The 19,881-nt window shown below is 38.0% G+C and overlaps 1 protein-coding gene across 4 annotated transcripts; it reads left to right on the top strand.

Annotated features, from left to right (window-relative positions):
* Window positions 1-1,412: 1,412 nt before the first annotated feature.
* Window positions 1,413-19,252, top strand: LOC103156484 (arfaptin-1-like). Of its 4 annotated transcripts, XM_007578549.2 has the most exons (10): window positions 1,413-1,681; window positions 4,547-4,893; window positions 10,121-10,219; window positions 10,558-10,666; window positions 11,571-11,672; window positions 13,472-13,584; window positions 14,076-14,297; window positions 15,528-15,685; window positions 15,844-16,018; window positions 17,446-19,252. In XM_007578549.2, the coding sequence occupies exons 2-10, from the start codon at window positions 4,549-4,551 to the stop codon at window positions 17,599-17,601; spliced, it is 1,479 nt and encodes a 492-aa protein (XP_007578611.1). In that variant the 5' UTR covers window positions 1,413-1,681; window positions 4,547-4,548; the 3' UTR covers window positions 17,602-19,252. The 4 variants fall into 4 exon arrangements, with proteins under 4 accessions (XP_007578611.1, XP_007578612.1, XP_007578613.1 ...); XM_007578550.2 differs by lacking the exon at window positions 11,571-11,672 and having other exon boundaries at window positions 1,416-1,681; XM_007578551.2 differs by lacking the exon at window positions 4,547-4,893 and having other exon boundaries at window positions 1,419-1,681.
* The last annotated feature ends 629 nt before the right edge of the window (window positions 19,253-19,881 follow it).

Genomic DNA, 19,881 nt, shown 5'->3' with positions numbered 1-19,881 from the left:
AAACAGCTTAATTAAGTTTCTCATGTTTTATGTATAATTGAGGGACTATTTTTATTTTAGAAAAAAAAATGTTTACAGCCCAAACTCAACATATTTTAAGTTTTCTAAACAAACTGCAAACAAAAAGCAGTAGTAATGTTTGTTGACGTGTTCATTGATAAATTGAACAAATGGTATAAACGAGGTATCTATTTTGCAGGTAAAAATTAATATAAATTCATTAAACACAATTATCAATGTTTGCTAATGTGAGTTCCTTGATGCTCTGTATGACAGCAGCTCTGATTTGTGGAAGTTGTTACACTACATACAAGTGATAAACAAGTGATAAACATACATTTAAATAATAAGATGCCCACATAACACAAGCAGAAGGATCCAATTAAAATATAAACAAGAAAAATATAAAAAACAAATGATAATGTTAGCTGCCTCAAACATAGAGAGTGTTCCAGCATTTCTTGTATCTTGTTAACACTTTCATCATCGTGCTATGGGGTTTGTTTTCTCTAGATGGTACATAGTATTTTTTTCCAAGGTAGGTAGAATTATGAACAGTTCTAAACATCAGTCTATTTTAACCCAAGACCTTCAGGAAACCTGTATTATTTTTGGTTCACGGTGACTCCAAGAATAGATTCAAATCAATCAATCAGTGGTTTCACTGGAAAATTATAGTTCTGAAAAAAACTAACCAGAAGATTTGAAGAGGTGTACTGAAGAGGATTTGTCATTGTAAATCTCAATAGGGTGGAAAGACTTTGGTGGCTGTGTCTTCAACCAGCTCATCAGTTTCTTAGTTTTTACATTTGTTCTACTACAACCTCACAGACTTGGCCTCTACAAGTCTGTTTTTCAACCTAATCACTACATTAAGATCAGCAGCATGTATCAGAACAGCCAAGTAGAAGCAAAGATTTAAATTCAATAGATCCATAAGTAGGCCTGAAAATCAGTGCTAACTGAGCTTGAGAATTTTTGCAAAGAAGAATCTGTCACAATTTCAAACTCTACGCAGTGCATACTTTTTATTGATTGCATAAAAAGTATGCACTGAAAACCATGCATCTTTTATTTTCCAGTTAACAATTAGGCCCTACTTTGTGTTAGTCTTCTTGCACATAAACTCTAAATAAAATACATTCAAGTTTGTGGTAGCAACATAACACAATGCAAACAAAGGTGGCTGTACAGTACTGTAGCGCTCGTAGAATATCAAACTCAGTAAAAAAATAATCAAGTATTAAATATAGATGCTCCAGGTTTGAGGATACCTTAATATCTAATAAAGTTTTTTTATTTATTTTTATTATTATTATTATTATTTTTTTTTTTTTTGCGATGAATCCTAAAAGTTAGAGTTGCCAAACTGCAAAGAGCATCTTCCAACAACAGGGGGAGCCCGCGTACTCCAAAGCTTTTGTTCTGATAATAATTGCTTTGTGGGCCTGCATTGGTATTGGAGTCTTTCCGGGGTCTAGACATCACGTCTGCCTTGGTTGAGCGTTAGGAACCACTGATGTCCAGGTTGTAGTTTATCCGCAGAGTTTGCACTAACAGACTGCGCAACAGCTTTCAAGAGAACCTCTGGTTTTGGCGGAGAGGCAGCGCTTAAAGGTTTCAGAAAACTGCTGCGACGGCTAGCAGTTCACAGCTAATAGTTAGCCGCATCCGCAGAGAGGTAATGTATCCAACTTTACAGCTTTTGTCATTCCCCTGCTGGGCTTGGTATGCGTTCCAATCAAAAATATGTTGCAGTTTATAGCCAGGTAACATGCTTTAGTAGAAGTTTTTCTTGAGTTTGTTGTCTGCTATTTAGCCGCATTACCCCAGGCTAGAAGCGTCAACGTCTGCTAGTGAGACGTTCACCTTAATTCAGATGTGTGGGCATGAGTGTTTTACTCTGGCACGTTTCTTATATATTAGTCTATTGCTTTTAAAATATGTTATGTCTGGCTAAGTTGAGGCGATCGCTTGAACCAAAACAGGACGATTCTGGATTGAAATGGTGCTAATAGTACTTTTTGATGCCTTCGTCACGTGACTGTGCTGCAACAGGCGACCCACCCAACCTTGCCAACTATTGAGTCTCTTCCGGGGTGTGAGGCTGTTACACAGAGGAACAACTCTAACTTTTGTGCCACTATTTGTTAATTGCAATTTAAATATACGTGATGGGTTGCTAAAATACCTTTGTGTGTGCAAAGGTTTTCAGGAAGTATTCTAAAGGGAGTGTGTTGTAGATTGCATTTCACAGATGTTAATATTTATGCAGAGTTTACAGATTTAAGGGGGAAAAATAATAAAATAAAGGTACAGATTTGAAGATAAGGCAGCTGACTACGGATTTCTGTAAGGTCACAGTTGATGAGACCTTCTGTAACAGAAGGTAAATGTTGTCCTGATTGTTTTAAGAGCAGTTTGTGAGCGTAGGAACACCTGACTGTGGCTTTGAGCATATCTTACTCTACATGGAGGCTCAGCTGGCCTTGTTGGCTACACTTATCTTTTATTTGCATAGCATAACTGTTGGATTCCACCTTTTGTAGAGTTTAGTGTTCACACAAGAAAGTTATTTTAAAAAATTAGAAGAGTGTTTTGTGCATTTGTTTTTAGCCCCCTGAGTAAATTTACAGAACTACATTCCACCTTAAGCTGAGGCCGATTGGGTGGAGAGAGTCTGTGAACAGAAGTTTTCAGTCTAACCACAGATCATTGTGGATTTGAGAAAGAGCTGGCCCTCTCTTCTTAAAGGCTTCTCAGACAGCTTCCATCTTGGCCTGATAATTTCTGCCAAGCAGCCCTAACTTGAGAGTGATTGAGTCAGCTGCTGGGAGTGAGGAGATGACAGAACTTCTTGTTTTAGTAAGGAGTTGTGGTTGACCCCGTTGCTAGGGGTGGTCCTGTGTTCTAGAGACAATGATTGGTTGATGCACAAAATAAAATAAGTCACTAAAACAAAACCCCACCCATGTATTCAGCTGATAGAAATTGACCAATCACTGTAACCAGACTGGATTAAGAATAGTGTCATAATCATGAAACTATGCAAAATTGATGATTTGCTAGAGCATCAACATGTTGATTGTGCCTTATTTATATTTATATTCCTTATTTATATTCACCATGCTGGTCATTTTACTTCGTCATCAATTTGATATCAATCTGGATGCTCAGATTGTATGAACTTGTTTTATTTGATCAAATGACCAACATAAAATGGAGAATTAAACAGTCAAACAGGATCGCATCGCATTACGCGTCCACTCAGCCGTAGAAGACCGTCTCACTCACTATATGTTCGTTGATATTCTTTCATTGAAGAAAAAGCCTGGCAGCTCAGTTAACTTAATACTGGCAATTTAAGTTACAGAATTTTATGCACAAACCTGTTTTGTTTAACTTTAAACTGATGGAATTTGATAGAGTATGGAACTTTGTAGAATTATTTTAAATAAAAGTTATCTTTGGTTACACTGTCACATAATTTGAACAGAATCTCTAGTCTGATTAGAAAAATGGTTTCTTAATTGAAAATTGTTGAACCCTAAAAATTGGAATTGAATTGCTGGACACTGAAAGATTTGCATCTGTCCTGCAGATCACTAACTCGTTAAGTCTTGTGTGCGCGCGTCTGCGTATGACAGCAGGGAACGCATTAAGCATGCAGGACAGTGAGTCCTGAGAACCTCTGGGTTACATCCAGGACAGACTCTCCCTCCTGAGCTGAGCCACTGCAGCCTCTATGAATAATGCTGTTGTTGACATCTGAAAACAATTTGTTCATCGGGTTTCTTTTGGGGTGTCAGAGTAAAATGGGTTGAATCCACAAGTTTTTCAGGTTTTTTTATTCATGACTATTTTAAAGCAAAGTGTCATTTTTGTTTCTCTTTCCTGTAGTTGTAACACAAACGTGGAAACATAGAAGGGTTAGGAATACTTTGTAAAGGCACCTTTTATTGCTACTCAACAGTATTGCTAACTCGAGATGTAGTGATCCAATATTAATGTGTGTGTCTGTCCCAATATTGAAAATTAATTTCCATGGCGTATCATCAGTGTCGATGTGCCAGATTTATTTTATGTTCTATTTAGAATTCCTGTTTGCACTTGCAGAACCATTTGAAAGGTTTGTTGCAGTTTGTTTTTGCATATTTCACCAAGCAACCTAAAGTTTTTCTGCTTTTATTTTTTTATTAATTTTACATTGACTGTTATCCTCCTAATTGCACTGACTGAACAAATTAAAGTTGTGTTGCTCTTACATGTTTGACCAAGCTTTAAATTAGCTGTACTGGTGCAAAGGTATTAAATAAACTTGTATTTAGGTACATTTTGTATTTTTTTAAAAAGAAAGATTTTAAGTCAGTTCATCTCTGTTTTTCTGTATCGGATCGGCATCAGCCGATACTAAACCTCAGATATCTGGATTGGTGTTGAAAGTGGAAAAAACAGTGGATCCCTTTGCTAACTGGTGTTCTGTCGTACGTTTGCAGTGCAGCAGCTCTGTGGACGTCTTCATCCTGTCCTGTGTGTCTTGTTTCAGGGATGTCTGAAGTTAGTCTTGAGGCTGAGTTGGGGAAGACCTCAGCAGAGGACCCTCAGAGGGATTGTGAGGAGGCTGATGAAACAGAGGAGAGTTTGAGTGAGGATGTGCCTCCAGAGGTAGCACCCAGTAGCAGGGGAGGAGAGGACAAAGCTGACGTACTGTATGAGATCGATATTAACAGTGATGAAGAAACCGCAGAGTCGTCCAGTAAGGATGCTCAGGGGCAGGATGAGGGTCCTCTGTCGGGAACCGTGGCGTCCAGCAGGGTGGGCAGCGGGGCTAAACTACAGGCTGAATCGGCCGGAACACCAAAGGGAAACGGAGATTCTCTCTCTGAAACAAAGGTGATATTTATTTACATTCATTATTGAAAATCAAGTCTTTCTGGCACTTCCTCTCTGCGCTGCAGCCTGTCGCGTTTTATTTCTTGGTTTCCAGTGATGGTGGCGGGCTCTTCCTGTTAAATCCATTTATTCAGTTACACGTGATTGTGCTTCTTTTTTTAGAAATGAATTATTAGGGTGCTTGCGTTGCATATTCTGTCTTTGCTTTAGTCTGAAGTTGTGTGTTGGATTTAAGATGCTTTGCTGGAGCATTTGGAAGGAACCTGTTGATGTTGGTTGTGGGCTTGGTGGCATTCTTCCCAACTGGCAGGCTGTTGCTCAGTGATGCGCTTCATGCATTTCTGCATAGAAGATCAAATGTGCAGATTTTCTCTCTCTCTGTCTTACTGCAAACTGATTTAACTCTGTATATGCATTTCATTGTGTTACAAAGTGTTATACTTTAATATCACCTTGCAACAAGTAATTATTTCTTTGCAGGTTTTTGCAGCCAATATGATAAATCCTTGTAGTTTGGTTGCAGTGCCACGTTTCTTGTTTTTCTGGAAGCTCTTCAGACTGTTGCCTGATGTCACTTCAGGGTTACCTTGCTAATTGCATTGACAGTTCCCAAAGATGCACCAATAAAGCTTTTACTGGAAGATTTCTTTTTGACCTTCCAAATTAGATTATCTACAAATGAAGGATTAAAAATGTGCTGCAGGTTCTTAAATAAAGTGATTTTTAATTATTTAATAATAAAGCACATATCCCAAGTACTTTTTTCCATTTTAGTTATTCCACTTAAAAGTGCATCAACGTACATGATGTTGGTTGATGTTTATAGGCTGAATATTTTGGAAGCTCTTGGTTTTGCTGCATTTATTGAACATCAGAACATCTGTGCTGGTCATAGCTGATCATGGGTCAGTTTACAGATTCATTTTTTTGTGGTTGTTTTGCAGTCCCACATCGTGTAGAACATTCTGCAGTCAAGAGGCAATATATGAGCATTTCCTTATTTGCTGACGTAGCAGGCCGGACAATGGGATTGTTGTTTTCACCAGTCACTCCCTCACCAGTCTGGCTCGTCTCCAGCTGTAGGGATTCAAACTACATCCTGTCACTTTACATGGCTCAGTCGATTGGAGCCTCTTTACCATTGTGTGTGTGTGTGTGTGTGTGTGTGTGAGTGTGCTGTCTCCAGTGTGTTTGACTCTTGAGGCGTCATAATTGGTTCATGTTCAGGTCCCATCCTTTAAAGGGTTGCCATATAAAACAAGGCATATATACCTAAGTATATAGGCTTGTCACAATAATCAATAAATCAATGAATCACGTGACAAATGAAAACAAACTCAATAATTTCCATTAGTATAAGTTATCGTTCATCTTTTTTCTCTCTCTCTCTTTCTATCAAAAACTATATGATAAAAGTCTTCAGTTTGGTGCTTTGGTCTCAACCAGCCCTTTTTTTGAAGGACAATTTTGTGTCCAAGTACTTCATAATTCATTTTATTTGTTTATTTCTTTTAGAGATTTAAACCGTCTTCCAGTTCAAGTGTTAAATGTTTATTAGAATTCAAAATTTATTGTAGAATGTGTTCTTATAATTTTGTCATTACCATTGTATTATGTAACAGTGGCCTCAAAACAACAATATTATTGTTCATCGCAATAACTTCTGGAACAATTTATCGTCCAACAAAATTTATCATGACAGGCAGGCATGTATAGTTTTGGTACATCTCTAATGAAAAATAAAGTTTACTAGCTACTTTACAAAACTTTGTTACCTTTGTTTGTTCTTCTTAACGCCACTGAATCAGATAAAGCGGAGCATCAGACTGGAAGCAATCTGATGTGCAGCATGCAGTCAGACAGGTAGAGCCAGGCCTGTGTGTGCTGACTGCATGCTGGTGTCCCATGGCCTTTCATTATGCATGGCTCTGTCACATAATACAACAGTCAACACACTTTGCCACATATGTACGTTTAAAATTGTGACTCTGCTAATCGTTATGTTCCTTTTAAATTGTTGCAATGAAGAGAAGCATTCCACTCGGATATTAAAGCAAATTTTATATTATTTGAAAATTGACAGAGAATCATAAAGGTCAGATAGGGTTGCTGTGACTAGTCAACAAAACCAACATTAGTTTTTCTTGGCATCTAATTCTGTCAACTTTTTTTTGTTGTTTTCTTTAGTATTTAAAAAAAAAGTTGGAGATGTTTTTCATCAAACTTGATTTGAGAGAGAGAGATCAAGAGAGAGAGAGATATGCACGCACACACACACCCTGGGTGCATTTTGCAACTGTGTGTTTGTGTGCCCACCTCCACTGATTGGGAGCTACATTTTCAAAATGAAGAAAATAATTAATATTTTGCACATATTTAAAAAAAAAATCATCAAAATCATTTTAAATATGTAAGCAAATATTTGTATATTAAAGTGAATTTAGTTAAATGTAAGACATGTCAGTTCTTTCATAACAAAGAAAATGTTATTTGTTATGACGTATGACATATATGTCCAATAATATTTTATGATAAAAATTTATCTAGAAATAAAAAGGTTGGCTTTCAGAATGTCTAATATGAAACTGAACTGCAAATAAAAATGAAACTCCAAAGGAAAAATCATGTTAGCACCACTCTCCTTTAAACAATTATATAGTTAGTAAATTCATTTGATTAGTTTGGTTTAAACATAATTAGTTTATTATTTTATCTTTACAGTTAGAAGTAATTAAAAAGCTAATTAAAAATTAATAAAAAAAAATTAAAAAGTAATTAAAAAAAAGTAATTAAAAATTAAAATCATTCAAACTTGAATGATTAACACCAATTTTTCCATAAACACTGACAGGAGTCTCCCTCACAGTTTACTGTGCAGGTAAAACCGATCTGGCCTCCAGCGTCTCCTCTGCAGCCGCTGTCGTCTCTTCAGCTCATCATGCATGTCTGTTGTGTTGCAACGAAACCTTGGATCACCCAAACACTCCAGCGTACTTTAAACAAGTAAATTAACTCTTCATGCAACGGTAAAAAGTTCAAATTCACAAAAAAAATGTCCGACATAAATATTGATTTAAACACATTACATCAAAAATAGGACTGGTGGGAGCAGCCCTACATGAATTATTCAGGGCTGAATTATACGTCTGCCTTAGATCCCAATATTTGATCAGATCAAAGTTTATTTATTTACCTTTTATCCTGTACTGTTGATCACTTTTTATTTCATTCATGTAAATTATATTCTTCAGTCTTTAACTTTTTGTTTGGTTACTCATCATTTCATTTTTCGAATAAACTGTTGGTAGGATCATAAAATTTTTTAATCAGATTAAAGCAGTGTTTTACAAATATTTTAGTGGATTAGTATGAACAAAACCTCCAAAATGAAACACTTGGTTTACAAGACCAGGATCCTGTTACCCAATGATCTGACAGTTATTTAAATTATTTACACACTGCATGAAGGATCTTATTCAGAGTTTACTGACAGTCTAAACTGTTCATAAATACTCTCTTAGCCTTTTGAAGCTGCAGCTTTCACAGTTAAACCTTGTGGAGTAGCTTCAGAGTGTCATGCTGATTAGGTCAGTGTCCCAGTTTCCAGCTCCACACTGATTAGGCTGTAAAATTAAAGCGAGTCCTGAGTCTATAACCAGCGTGTGTAAAGTGTGTGTAGCCACACCCTGTGGCTCTCCAGGGAAGCAGCTCACAGATGTTTCAGAACAGTCTTTATTTTCAGACTCCATGTCTCACATTGAGGCTCCAGCTGTAGAAATGGGATCTGTTTTCTAAGTTAATAGTCAATAGCAGCTTTTAGACTTGAGGAACTTTTTGCAGTTCTCTAGTATTGTTAGACATAGTTCCTCTTCTGTTTGTGTGCGTCACACAAACGGCTCCATCTGAACACTTTTCTAGGCTTTAGTTATTTTTAGCTGTTTACCCCTTTTTGAAAAGTAATTTTTTAAATCAACCTTTAATTAGCGTGACGGAAACTGTAATACAGTAGTCGATCTAACATGACTGACTTGGTGGTAAGGCCTTAAATACACACATACTGCCTCTACACCTGACGTTAGTTGTGTAAAAGGAAAACATGTCGTTCTCTCTGCATGTTGCATCACGTTGTCAGGTAATCAGCCAGTATGTTTGCTTTAAAATATGGTAGTGCTAATAACTGACGCATACTTTGGCTGGACTAGAGCTACATGTCCTGGTCAACATTTAACTCATTAACATGACCATGAAAATCTCCTTTCAACCTGCTGGATTATTTAAAGAAAATTCGAGCTTGAGATGATACATTTTTACCCCTTTGGAATGTTTTTTGTTGTTTAAAAAAAATACATTTTGTTGTATTTTCTGCAGTTGAAGCAGAAAAAGACATGCGTCTTTAAGGTCAAATTTTGAGAGGAGGTAGCTGCCATTTGTCCTGTCAGTAAATCCTCCCACTGGAGCTGTGCCTCTGCAGCTCCTCCAGAGTCGGCACGGACCTGCGATTTTTTTTCAAAGGTTGAAATCCATTTTGTCAACTTAACCCTGTTTAATAAGGGTGCACTGATAAAGCTGCTCCGAATGTAATTAATTTTGGGAATTTGTGATCAGCCGATAGTTGCATCTAAAGCTGATCTTATCCCTCGATCTTAAATCAGCCACTGACCTCTTCTGCTCTGCTGCCAGAGGTCTGACTGAATGACCGGCCCACCAGGTCACGTCTGCACCTTTGCAGTTAACAAAAGTCACTCCACTGTGGCCAACTCAGCAACATTCTCGCTATATTTAGTGACATTTCAGACCAAAATATCGAAATGGGAAGGTCAGGCTTTTTTAAATGTCAGTAATCACCAATTGGCCAGAAAACTGTAATCTGTGCACCCCTTATGTTTGACCTCTACAAAAATACAGTCAACACACAATTTTCTGAATTTTTCTTCCTTCTCAGAAGGCAGCCATGTTTTTGTTTGCTGACCAAAGAAGCATAAACTTTCTTTCTAAGTTGGTGGCTGCAACTTGACAAAAAGTGAAAATCCAGCTGATGTGAATACTTTTGCCATGTAATGTATAATATTCAGATGATTATTGGGAAGTTGCCCATCTGTTTAGATTTTGGCCAATATTATTGGGGTATTGTCCAGAAGGTGGCAGAACACAGCTGTGTGGGTGGAGAGTTCTTTGACTTCTCTGTCTTCTGCTCCAGTAACGGCTCCATTTCTCCTCCTGGTTCCAGGAGAGCACAATGGCTGATTGTCACCGAGGCTCAGCCGCTGAGATCCCCGTCACCAGCAATGGAGACCTGGATCAGAGTCCAGACAAGGTGTTCCTCAGGGTAGGCCTCTGGGCGCAGTCTTTGGCATCTTCACTCTCTCCTCAATTTCATTATTTCTTAACAGTCAAACTTTACCTAAAACTTGTAGTGCAGCAATTCTCTGCTAAATATTCTCCCCCTCCTAAAATAATGGTCATTTTGTTGTCATGTGATTTTTGTTTTTTTGTTTTTTTTTTGTTGTTGTTGTTTTTGTTTACCTAAAACATATTTTGTAAAGAGAGGGAGTGTGATTTCTACAAAAATCACCTTTGGCAATAAATGACTTGGGCCATTATTTTAGTAAGGTGACCACATGTGAGCTTCCACTTCCACTGTGAACACAAGTCTCATTTCCACAGGATTCCCACTCTGCTCCTCCAGGGAGCATGAAGGTCTCGGACTCTTCTGTCTCCGCCAGCAGCTTTGTCTCACCACCAGAGGGCATCATCGAATCAGGACCACACAAAGGTAAACAATTACCCCCACCCCCTGTTTTCTCCCTCTTTTCGTCTTTCTGTTCTGCGACTGTTAAGTTTTTGAAGCAGGAGTCTTCTAGTCAGACTTTTATGCAGCAGCTCTTTGTGTTTACAATCTGTAAGCCAATTTCAATAAGCAATTAGTCATGATAAAATAAAATGAACTTAATCATTTCCATTCTGATGATATTTTTTTGAAGGGCAATTTTTTTTAGAGACTTCACAATCCATTTTATTTCTGGTTTCAGTAGTGTGTTTATGTTCGTTTTATTTATTGTTTTTGATGTTTTTTGTTTAGGCTGTCGTCTAGTTCCAGTGTCAGGCGTTCTTTACAAAATTAGATTTTATTAATCTTTGAGAGAGCGAATTTCTATTTTTATGTCATTATCACTTTATTACTTGAAAGTGCTCTCAAGCAACAATATTATCATGTATCGCAGTCATTACTGTGACAATTTATCGTCCCACAAAATTTATGCTCATAATAGGCCTAACAATCTGCACGTGTCCCAGTTCTCCACCTTTGTTTTAATCCTTACTGAAAGACAAATTTGAATGTGAGAAAGAGGGCGCTGATTTGAATTGAATGAGTCTGCTCTGATCTCCTGGTTTAACCCTCATGTCCTTTTCATCATCAGGTGCTTGTTAGAAATTCTAATAAAAGCCTCCCTGCAGAGCAGAGAGCTGTGGCAGCCTGCTCACCTCAGTGTTCCCATGGTTATTTTCCACGTTGTTCTCCTCAGTAGTTCAGGAAGCCCTTTTGTATATTTTGCACTTTTGTCTGCAGTGTAAACTCTACTGTAAAGAGGGGTCAACACTGATGGGGATAGTCCTGTTTATAATTTAATGGCAGGAAGTAAATCTACTGCTGAATCATAACTGTGAATGTTTCCCAGAGTCGGCAAGCCTGCCCTCTTCTCCTGTGAATCCTGTAGCTTCCAGCTCGGCTGTCGCCAGCCGCCTGGCGCGCTCCTTCAGCGATAGTCAGGCGGATTCAGGTACCTGAAGCTACAATGTTTCAACTAGACGATAATAAATCACAACTCAACGTATTTTAATCTTCTGCTTGTTTCTGCAGGCTGCGTTTCATTCTTGACAAAACTCTTTCCCTTTTTCGCTTGTGGGCTCTCTAAATATTTCCTCTACATCAGCACGTCTAACTGAAATAGTCTTAAGTTTCTTTTCGGTGATTTAGATGCGAATCTTTCTGAAACAAATTTTAGAACCTTAAGTTTTATCTGGGAGAAATTCCTTTTACATTTCCAACTTGTTGGCGGTTCCTGCTCGCAGTATTTTATCCTTGCAGAAGGTGGCACAGAGTAGTGTAAATGGAGCCTTACTCACATAATGGAGGAAGAGTTGATCAGACAAAGATCCAGTCGTTTCATGGGAATGTTGGCAAATGTCTCGATAGTTTAGATCAGGATTTTCAAGCTCCAGTTCTTGAGGGCCTCCCTGGTCCAACACCTGGATCAAATGACTGAAGCTCTGCTCACAAAGCAGGTCTTCATGCTCAATTCCAATTCTCAGTTAATCAATTGAGGCATTTATAGATTGATTTTTCCAAGTTCATCTGTATCGGAGCCAACTGTATCATCACAAGATCACAATGGCGTTGATCGCAAATGATGTCAAACTGCCAAATTTAGAACATCGCACCGCCGCCATTTTAGTTCCAGACAAACAAGAGCAGTAAGCTGTGTTTTGGGGGGGAAGTCTGAGCAACTGCTTTAGTTTGATTGGTTGATTTAGGTTATTAATATATAATGCCCACCAATAGCTGCTTGCCAAACTCAAATAAACTCAAGATGAATAACTGTTTCATCTGACAGCCAGCTGATGTAGTGACAGGGTGAGGTGCTCACCATGGCGACCCATGGGTTTTTTTAGAATTATAAAAATGAACTCAAAGAATTGATGAATTGATATTTTTACCTACATCGACTGCCCAGCAGGAACGTGGTGAGTTGGCCCAGATGACTTGGTGCTAGTGAGTGCCAGCTACCACACTGTTCATAGACGGAATGTAAAACCTGCCTTCTTTCCGCTCACTTTGAGTCCTCTGCATTTCAGCCACAGTTTAACTGTGATGGTTCTGTGTGGAGCTTCTGGACGTCCTCATCGTCAAACATCACACACACTTCAGCTCTCGCCATTCTGTTTGTGTTTTGCCTGTTCAAACCTCTGGGCAACAGTTGCATCTTCGCTGCATGACTTTCAGAATATATTTCATTATATTGTCAGTCATAGTAAGCCCACATTTGTTTGCCGCTCCTGATTATTTCGGCTCACTTCACTGTTACCAACATTCTGAGTGAAAAACATCGACTAAAAATCCAGACCATAAGCGTCAAAATGTGCTTGTAGGGCTCCTGTCTGTATATTTAACTGGTCTGCTTTAACAGAGGGAAATGCTCATAATCATCTACACAGTGACCTGGTTCACTAAAAATCTGTACATCAATCTACTTACTATAAATAAATATATACATCTGCTGTTTTATTGAATTTTCTCTTGATTGTTTTTCTGCATTCTGGGTTCTCTTTACATTTGCTCTTTAGTTTCTTAATGTCTATAAAACATCTCTAATCCTCTCTTCAGCTCTGAAAAGGCTCATGATTTTAATTAGATTATTCTTAAGTTCTTAAACATTGTTTTTCTGAGCTTTGTCCTTAGTACTGACAATCAGAATAATCTGTTTTAAGAAGCATAGACGTTGGCTTCTGTCTAGAGTTTTTCTTTCTCCTTTTAATATTAATATTTCAGTCACTAAGTGAATGTCGTTTAACTGTCCAGGCACAATGCAAACTCCGCCGGGCAGCGGAGCGGTGGTCCTGTCAGACGACCTGAAGAACCCCGCCATGGAAAAACTTGACCTGGTCAGAAAGTGGAGCATCAACACGTATAAAGTAAATTTCTCTGCACTTCTCTTCTTATTCTGTCCATTTCCTCCTCTTCTTCTCTCCTTATCCCTCCTGTTTATCTTCTGTCACTTGGTTACAGTAGCAGTGTTTCCATTAACTATGAAACTGCAAATAAATTTGATAGAAACATGGCAGTTAAAAAAAAAAAAACTCACATTTTTTGCTAAAGTTTTGCACTTGGATGAGGTGGTTTTTCAGCTGTGTCAAAATAGATGTATTTCACAAATGTGTAATGGAAACACTTCAGCATCAGAGGAGTCACATGATTAACAGCTGGATGTTACTACTGGCAAAAACGAAGAAGACAACAGGAAGTAGTTGGAGGATGATGATTTTTTATTTTTATTTTTTGGACAATGTAGAGCTGGCTCCATCAGAGCTCTCACAGCATCACAGTTCATAAAAAGTGTGTCATTCCAAGCCTAGGCTCCTCCCAGTGTGAGTGTTTGTGATCATTTGTCTGCTGTCCTCTGCAGTGCACCCGGCAGATCCTGTCAGAGAAGCTGGGCCGCGGCTCCAAGACTGTGGACCTGGAGCTGGAGGCGCAGATTGAGCTGCTCCGCGAAAACAGGAGAAAGTACCAGAATGTGATCAAGCTGGCTCAGGCACTGGCCAATCAGCTGTCCCAAATAATGCAAACTCAGAAGCAGCTGGGCGATGCCTTCGCCGACCTCAGCCTCAAGTCACCTGAGCTCCATGTGAGTCAATGTGTGAGTGAGCGGTTCACCTGGCTGGATTCATCTACAGGAGGCTCTGAGGAGCTCAACAAACTGGAGGAAGCCGCGTTCATGATTAGTCAACAAATTCTTCTTTCAATCAGTACATCTAAATAACTGATTTATATGTTTGCTCAGCCATATTGGCCATTTACTGCATAACAAAAATGTAAACAAAGATGTGTTAAAATTAATAATGGCCTCAAGCTGAGGTCTTAAACTTAGGGCTGCCATGGTGCTGCAGGGTGTCATGAGGTTTCTGAGTAGACCGTTTGAATATATATATATGTTTTGTAATTCAGAATTGATTTAAATACACAATATGAATCAAAAAAATATTTAAAAAATGATAAAAGGATGCGCAAAGTAACGTATTACAGTCAGAAATTCAACCATTCAGCTCAGTGAGCAATAAACTCACTGAGTTATGTTAACAATATCTTTATTGTTAACGTAACAATAAACTGTTATGTTAACAGTTCTGCATTTTCTGGATGTCAGTTTGTTCATGGCAGTGGATTTAGCAGGCAGACATTTTGTATTCAAACTTTTATGTTTAATATAAAAACAATTACATGTCCACATTTCTAAAGACTATTTTTTTTTCAAAGACGTTACATGAATGATCAGGAGTTCCTGAAAAACTAGAAAACACTTTACACCAATAACAGATCAAAAACCTGTAATAACTTTGTTGTTGAGCTCACTTGTCTATTTATTCAATAATTTAGCATCAAAAATGGTTTTTGGATTGAATATTTTTGACTTATTGCGATCCATTAATTACAAACCCTTTAAGTTGATTACAAAATGTTGATGGAGTCCCACCATTAGCAGTTACATTTTGTTTAGAAAAGGATTAATAATTAACCATTACTCAATGCTTTGTAAAAGTATTCACACCCCTTGACCAATAGGACTTTATTTTTCTGTTTTTATTGGGTTTTTTTAATGATGGACTCAAAACAGTCCATAAAGATGAAGCCTTCACTCTTCCTTAAGCCAACAATTGAAGGAATTGTTTAGTAAAGATTTCACTGACAAATCAGACGTCTTTTGTGCATTTGAGCTGGACTTTTTTTTATTATTATTATTTTGAGAGAGAAGGAAACCCATCAACAAATAACTTGACAGTTTTTGTGTTAAGGTATTACATGTTTTAACGTGTTCGTTTGCTTGAACAGTTTTGCCATTATCCATCTGGTTTTTCAGGAGGAGTTTGGTTACAACGCCGACACGCAGAGGCTTCTGTCCAAAAATGGAGAGACTTTGCTGGCCGCCATCAACTTCTTCATCTCTAGCGTGGACACACTTGTAGACAAAACAATCGAAGACACCATGATTAATATCAAACAGTATGAGACTGCCAGGTAATTCCCGTGTGAGAGCGATTTGGTTCCTCCTCCAGTTCTGTTCTAGTGTTTCAAGGAATCTGTTCAGAACACATTCTGAGCCGATTGTTCCTACATAAAATGTAAACACATGCTTTAATCGATCTGATGTAAGTTCTTTATTTAAACATGCGCAGGGTCGAGTACGATGCATATCGTACAGATTTGGAGGAGCTGAACCTCGGGCCACGTGATGGAAACACCATGCCGAAGATCGAGCAATCCCAGCAGCAATTCCAGATCCACCGCGAGAAGTTTGAAAGGATGCGGAACGATGTCTCTGTGAAGCTCAAGTTCCTGGAGGAGAACAAGGTTAGCTTCTGGCTCTTCTGCTGTGGTGACCTACAGAGGCACACGTTTGTTGGCGCTCATTTTGGATATGTGTAGAAATCCTGGATTTTTTTTTATTGCCGTACTATAATCTCTCACTGAAAAATCAAACCTTTTAAGATGAGTGAATTAGTTCAGTGGCAAAAGCAATCCCTCATTCAACATAATTAACAAAATGGCTCAATCTGGTGTGTGTGCATCTTTTTTTTTCTTTTTTTTTTCAACCTCCCCTTCTTCCATTTCCCAGGAGAACAACATTTTACATTATTTTTAAAAAAATATTTCTATCGTGAGTTGACCCATATGATTTTAGGAATGCACCAATAAATTTGCCAGCTTATAAATCTGCTCTGATTTCATTAATTTTGAGAAATCAGCAGTTGGCTGATGCTTTCATGTAAAACCAATTTTTAACCAACAACCTTATCTTCCTCCACAAAAGTCTGAATATCAGTGACTGTCCTCTATTTGTTCTACAATGAGAGAGAGAGATGAGGAGCAAGAGGCGATTTTTAAATGGGTTTATTTCGTAAAACGGCACAGAACAGCACTTTCTTTCACATCAGACAAGTCACATGATCATCAACCGGATGTTGCCACTGGTGCAAACCACAAAGACGAAGTGCAGGACGGTTTTTAATGACTTATCGCATGAACAGACTTATTCACATGAGATTGTGTTTCTTGTTTAATGAAAACACTGCAATTGCAAAATAGTTTTTTTGACAATTAGTGGAATATTGATAACATTTTGCACGCATTTGTCATGGAAACGCAGCCATAAAACTGCAGTCGCTTCACCCCTATATTTTTATGTATTGTTTATCTGTTGAAAGACCAGATGAAATGTTAATTGAGTTAACTAGTAGAGTGCAATTTAACAGTGTCTCTAAGGAAACAAACAGCTTCATAGTCCGTCACCATAGTGGCCATGCTTCTCCACCATTTATCCTTTTTTTAGTCTTGCCCTAATCTCATCTGACAACACCACACAGCAAGATATATTTTAGAGACTTTTTTTTGTCTTTCTACCGTCCATCTTACTGGAAACCTAAAATAAGTATCTCTGTGGTGTTTGTATCTCAGAGAAACCAGACATCCTGAGTTATTGAGATCTGGGAAACTCATCAACTCAAAAACCAAATTTAAATGATTATCCAGTTTTGCTAAGTGATTACTAGGAGTATGATAATTGTGCCGCCAAATATATTTCTTCAAAACAAGCATTTCCAATCATGAGAATGAATATTCTTGAATCAAGAGTTTCACTTTTCTACACATTGTCAGTGTGAGATTATGTAGCTGCAATAAAATCAGCTTCCACCCAAGAGGACCAACAAATCTGCCCAGATCTCAGTGTACGGATCAGTGTACTGAAGTCCTTTCTTTGCTGTTTGTCCCTCCATCAGGTGAAGGTGTTGCATAACCAGCTCATCCTCTTCCACAATGCTATAGCTGCATACTACGCTGGGAACCAGCAGCAGCTGGAGCAGACTCTCAAGCAGTTCCACATCAAGTTGAAAATGCCTGGTGGGGAAAGTCCCTCCTGGCTGGAAGAGCACTAAACACTCCCGGCTGGCTCAGCTTCACCAAACCTTCCCTTGGAAACTACAGAAACCTTCCTCCTCCTGTAATTTGCTGCTTTTCCAGCTTCTGAAATGAAATCTTCTAACAAAAGGAACAAACTCCTGAACTCCTTTTGTCTATTCTTCCTAAATCATTTCTGTCGTTCTTTCAAATCATAAGAGACGCACTTTTTCTACTGTTTGACAGATCTTGTTGAATGGGAGTTCCAGCAGTAAACACTTTATGAAACTCTAAACGGCCTTTTGTACTCCAGAATATGAATGTTCGTATTCCAGCACAGCACACATGTTGGCGTTCCAGCGGCAGCTACTGGACAAGGACTGCCATTAAATCTCACAGCAAACTTGATTCTTTTCTTTCTTTTTTTTTTTTTGTTTGTTTTTTGTATTAGCTGACTGAAATGAACGCTTTACTACAGTTAAAAAAAAAAAGCTTTTTGTTGTCGGGACAAATTCCTTCTTGAATTCTGTAAATTGGTTTTTATTTTCACTATCAAGCTGTGACTGAAGTGATAGTGAGACACTTTGTGGAGGGCGCTTTATTTGTAATGTGGTTAACATTTAGCTGAGACGGTGTGTGTGGTTTGTCCTCTGCTGCTGTGTGTAAGGCCTCAAATGTCCCAAATCAATACCTCCAGCATTGATTAATTTGAAAAACCAAAGTTTACAAAATCAAGTTTTGGTTTTCCACAGGACTTCTCGTTAGGTAGACCTGGATCAGCCTCTTCTATTGGATTGCTAGCTAACGTTGAGCTGCTTTAAACTCTCAGCTCCTGACTGCTAACTCATGTTGAACAAAGCAAATTAAATGAGATGTGCATCTTTTTTTTTTTTTTTTCCTTTATCTCTCGCAAAACCAAAGCGTTTCCAAAAAAAAGCTCTAATCATTGAGTCAACGTCACGCTCTGCTTTTAGTTCGTCTATCTTCAGGACATAAAACCGAATGGATGAGAGATTCTCTTAGATTCCAGAAAATGAAGGACCAGCCTTATGTCACTTTAATGTGCCTTGAATCACTTCTTCTCCTGCTCTATAAACACTCCTGCTTCTGGTTTTCAGACCAAGGACCAAACAGTCACAGCACACAGAGATGGAAACATCCAACACAGTAACTCCAGTGACTTTATGAATTAGTTTTTAAGACGTGTTGCACAATTATGCATTTAGGACTACAAAATAAATTTTTCAGGCCTGTGTGAACCAAAATCCAATTAACTTGATACATTTTCACCTGTAAAGACCAGCATTTGCGGCTGCTACCAGTTTGTCATTGGGGCTATTTAAAGTGTATTTTTCACAAAAAAAAAAAAACAAAACAAAAAAACATTCGTCTTCATGTCGTGTATTTTTCCTATGGCCCACTATAATGGTTTAAAGGGTATGAATCTAGATTCTGTTATTTTCTTGAAAGAAATATATATATTTGTAATCTATATTTTAATGTTAGATTGACCAATGCAGCCTGTTGGTTTATTTTTCTTGAAGGTCTCCAGAATAACATTCTAGTACCGGTGTATGTACTAGGGGATAATCACGTTTTGTAATAATGTTACGTTAACAAATGCTGAGATGAAAAGATTCAGAATGTTGTGCAACCTCTTTGGGGAAAATAAAACTTTCTCTTTCTGTATCTGTGTTCAGAGTTTGACTTTTCATTCACGGCTTACAGCAGCAAACTGAAATGTTAACAGTAGCAAAAGATGAATTATGAATTGTGTAATTCAGAGGTTTTCGGTCGACGTGAAATGGAGTGCTACTGTACCTTACGGAGCTGTCTGCCTCTTCAATTGTGTGCATATTTTAAAGGTGAGAGGAAAACAAGTGGTTAACATTTTCACAAATATAAATCTGAGAAGTGTGGCATACTTTTTTTTCCCCCAGAGGCCCTCTGTGTTAATATAGGCTCATCTTTCTAACTTTCAAGTGGACTTTTATTTACTAATTGGCATAATCGAGTAAAGGCCACTTGATGGTCCATGCCATACTTTTTAATTTTTACCATGATCTTTTTTTTAAACCACATTCTTTGTTTACCTCCCAGTTCTGCACTGCTTTGTTTGTGGATCATAAACTCCCAGTGAAGTATGTGGTAATGACATAATTTGAAAAAAAAAAAAAAAAGACTTCAAGGCGTAGGAATATCTTTGTGTTAGAAAAGAAACAGACAATATCCCTGACTGCTACAGACATGCTCTATGAGAATTTACAATGGCAATTTTTCAAGTAACCTGTCCCTTCCTGTATTTTGTTAACTGTCTT

This window comes from Poecilia formosa, unplaced genomic scaffold, assembly GCF_000485575.1.
Source record: "Poecilia formosa unplaced genomic scaffold, Poecilia_formosa-5.1.2 Scaffold483, whole genome shotgun sequence".
In the NCBI taxonomy this organism is placed as follows: domain Eukaryota; kingdom Metazoa; phylum Chordata; class Actinopteri; order Cyprinodontiformes; family Poeciliidae; genus Poecilia; species Poecilia formosa.
Note: the sequence above shows the minus strand (reverse complement) of the source record. Positions and strands in the feature narration are given on the sequence as shown.